Source organism: Electrona antarctica, assembly GCF_951216825.1.
Source record: "Electrona antarctica genome assembly, chromosome: 2".
NCBI classification, from domain to species: Eukaryota; Metazoa; Chordata; class Actinopteri; order Myctophiformes; family Myctophidae; genus Electrona; species Electrona antarctica.
Window position 1 is genome coordinate 55,687,336 of NC_136807.1, and position 3,155 is coordinate 55,690,490.

General features: G+C 45.9%; 1 protein-coding gene across 1 annotated transcript; it reads left to right on the top strand.

The window, feature by feature from the left end:
• Positions 1-238: 238 nt before the first annotated feature.
• Positions 239-1,144, top strand: bhlhe23 (basic helix-loop-helix family, member e23; the record flags this gene model as incomplete). The annotated part of the gene is made up of 1 exon (XM_079530370.1): positions 239-1,144. The coding sequence occupies one exon, from the start codon at positions 239-241 to the stop codon at positions 1,142-1,144; it is 906 nt and encodes a 301-aa protein (XP_079386496.1).
• Between the last annotated feature and the right edge of the window lie 2,011 nt (positions 1,145-3,155).

A 3,155-nucleotide genomic window follows, 5' to 3' on the forward strand; every position in this document is an offset into this window, starting at 1 on the left:
AGGAGGAGAGGAGAGGAGGAGGGAAAACGAGAAAGTGTGCATGGAACACAAAACGGCAACTCTCCGCATGCAGCGCGCAACTTTCGCGTGAGTAGGCTATAGTTATCATCTTTGAAAGAAAAGAGAAAAAGGAATAATTCAAGAAAAGGGGGAGACGAGTTGAAGAAGACGTTGTTTGGTTGTTCAGCCTAACAACAGACTATTTGTTTTTGGCGTGAGAGAGAAAGAGAAAAAAAAGATGAACGCGGGAGAAGAGAACCTCCTCAAGTCCATCTCCTCGGACACCCTCCTGGACCTGACGCAGCGCTACGGACAATCGGCGTTCGGCTTCGGCCCGGGGACCCCCGGGGGGTCCGTGGTGGGGCTCGGCGGGCTCGGGGTCGGGGTGGTAGGAGGAGGAGGACGCTTCCCCCTCACGCCCGCCGCCGACTTCCTCCACAGCGGCCAGAGCAACGTCAACATGAAGCCGTCCAGGGGAGACGAGAGCGGCGGCGAGGGAGGGACGAGCGACGACGACATGGACGCCTGCTTCGACGGCCTGGAGTCGTCGGGGACGTCGCGGCGCGGCGGCGGCAAGAGACCCTTCGACGAGGAGGACAAGGGTCTCCTGGGGTCCGGCAAGAAGCCCAAGGAGCAGCGCTCCCTCCGCCTGAGCATCAACGCGCGCGAGCGGCGGCGCATGCACGACCTGAACGACGCGCTGGACGGCCTGCGGTCGGTGATCCCGTACGCGCACAGCCCGAGCGTGCGCAAGCTCTCCAAGATCGCCACGCTGCTCCTGGCCAAGAACTACATCCTGATGCAGGCGCAGGCCCTGGAGGAGATGCGGCGGCTCGTGGCCTATCTGAACACCGGCGGGGGGTCCGCGGCGGCCCACCACCACCATGCCCACCATGCCCACCATGCCCACCACCACGCCGCCGCCGCCGCGGCCGCCGCCGCCCAGGCCGCCATCAGCTCGCCCATCCCCGCCACGGCCCTGACGGTGCAGGCCGGTCCGTTCGGACAGGCCGCGGCGGTCTACCCGTTCACCGGCGCGTCGCTCGGCGCCGCCGCCGATAAGTCGTCTTATTCCAGCACCGTGACCGGCGGCGGCGGGGGCACGCCGGCGAGTCTGTTCAAACACTGTCAGGACAAGACTTGATTTGTTTTGTTTTTTTAGTTTGATTTGTATTATTCTGATCTGATCTACTTTTTGTGTGGCAGAAGAAGAGGCTGACAAAAACAGCCAAAAAAAGACATGAGACGGCTGATATGCTATAGGGGGCCGGATCAAAGACCGTGACAGTTCAGCATCGTTTTCTGCTATAGCAGAAATAGATACTTTTACATGGCATTTAATAAGTAAAGATATTTCTGGGAGCAGAAAATGGTGTGCGGACTCTTTTTATTCTTGACTTATTCTTTATACTTTACCTGGACTTTGACCATATAAACACCACAAGCCACGCGCGGTTCTCTCGAGTCCTATAACGAGAGAGTGTACCAAATGGAACCAAATGGACCCGTCAGGGTTCATTTGGTTCCATTTGGTACACTCTCGGAGTTAAATGGACACACAGGGTCCATTTGGTTCCATCATGTGCCCGGCCTTTCTCCCATTATAGTTATTAACATGCTCTGTGGGAGGTGTGGGGGGAAATAATGCGTAAAGGCTAATCTTATATGGCTCGTTAAATAAATATTGCAATGTTTTTTTATATCGAGATTGAACACATCATAAATGAAATAAGAAATAAACCCTTTTAGGCTTTGCTTAAGAAATAATGTTTTTTTTAGGGGAAAATGTCAAAACAGTTTTTCTCACATCCTTTTATTTTGTCTTTCCAAAAGAGACAATTAACAGACCGTGTCTAAATTCTGAGCTTGAAACATTCTTTTTGGGCGATTTTATTTCATGTTTTTAGTATTGCTAGAACATTCTTTTTATTATTTGATGTTTAATTTGTTGGTAAACTATGCAACACTCGGTGACACCAACGTCAACCTGAGACGCCTAATATCGATTTAAATAGTTTTAAAGTCAATTATGAATTGATTCCCCCTTGACGAACGGGACGCTATAAAAGGCGGGGACAAATCCAATGTGAGATAATAGGCTAATATATTTTTTTGAAAAGCTGTAATAATAATAATTATAATAATGGCAATTCCATGGCTTTGTTATTATTGTACAATATTGTAGCCTATACAAACTGTTGTTGGGAAAAGTACTTTCTCAAAGTATAGTAACGGATGTCTGTCACGCACTGGTTATAATAATATTGAATATTATACATCCTCTGCACTATGAAGAAGCGTTTTGGTTGGTTGTGTTGGAACATGAATTTCATATATTGTTTATAGTATGTATTTATAATTAAAAACACCTATCTATGCTTGGAGTTATAACTCTGTTATTATTTACGTTTTATATAGGCTAATAAGCCTGTATTTATTTATTTTATTTTTTTACATGAAATGTGATGTCCTTAAATGTATAAGGCGGTCCTTGGGGATGCAATATAAAATCGCAAATTATAAAATCGCAATGGCCATAATTAGGCTATACTTTTGCTAAGTGCTTGCAGCTTTGCTTTTGGTGATATATAGGATTATACTTCTAATAATCAGTATCGATTGTATATTCCATGTTTTAATTCCCCTGATGACTCCCATGGCGCGCTGAAAAGTAACTTGTCTATTAAGCTTTGTTAAATGCCCAAAGTGATCATGGCCTTGATGTTGACACAGCAGGCCTTGCCATTATTGGAGATCTGACTCCCGACGTGCAGCTCAGTGGCATCATGACATCTATAGGCTAATTGGGCTATTATTTAAATTAGGACATTCACCTCTCACCGTGACAATATATATTCAATCACTCATCTCTCTCTCTCTCTCTCTCTCTCTCTCTCTCTCTCTCTCTCTCTCTCTCTCTCTCTCTGTAATTCGCAAAATTGCCTTCATTCATTCATTCATTCATTCATGCATTCATTCATTCATTCATTCATTCATTCATTCATTCATTCATTCATTCATTCATTCCATTGGCTACAGTTCTCAACTTTCATGAGCAGGCTTCTACAGACATTGATTGATTGATTGATTGATTGATTGATTGATTGATTGATTGATTGATTGATTGATTGATTGATTGATTGATTGATTGATTG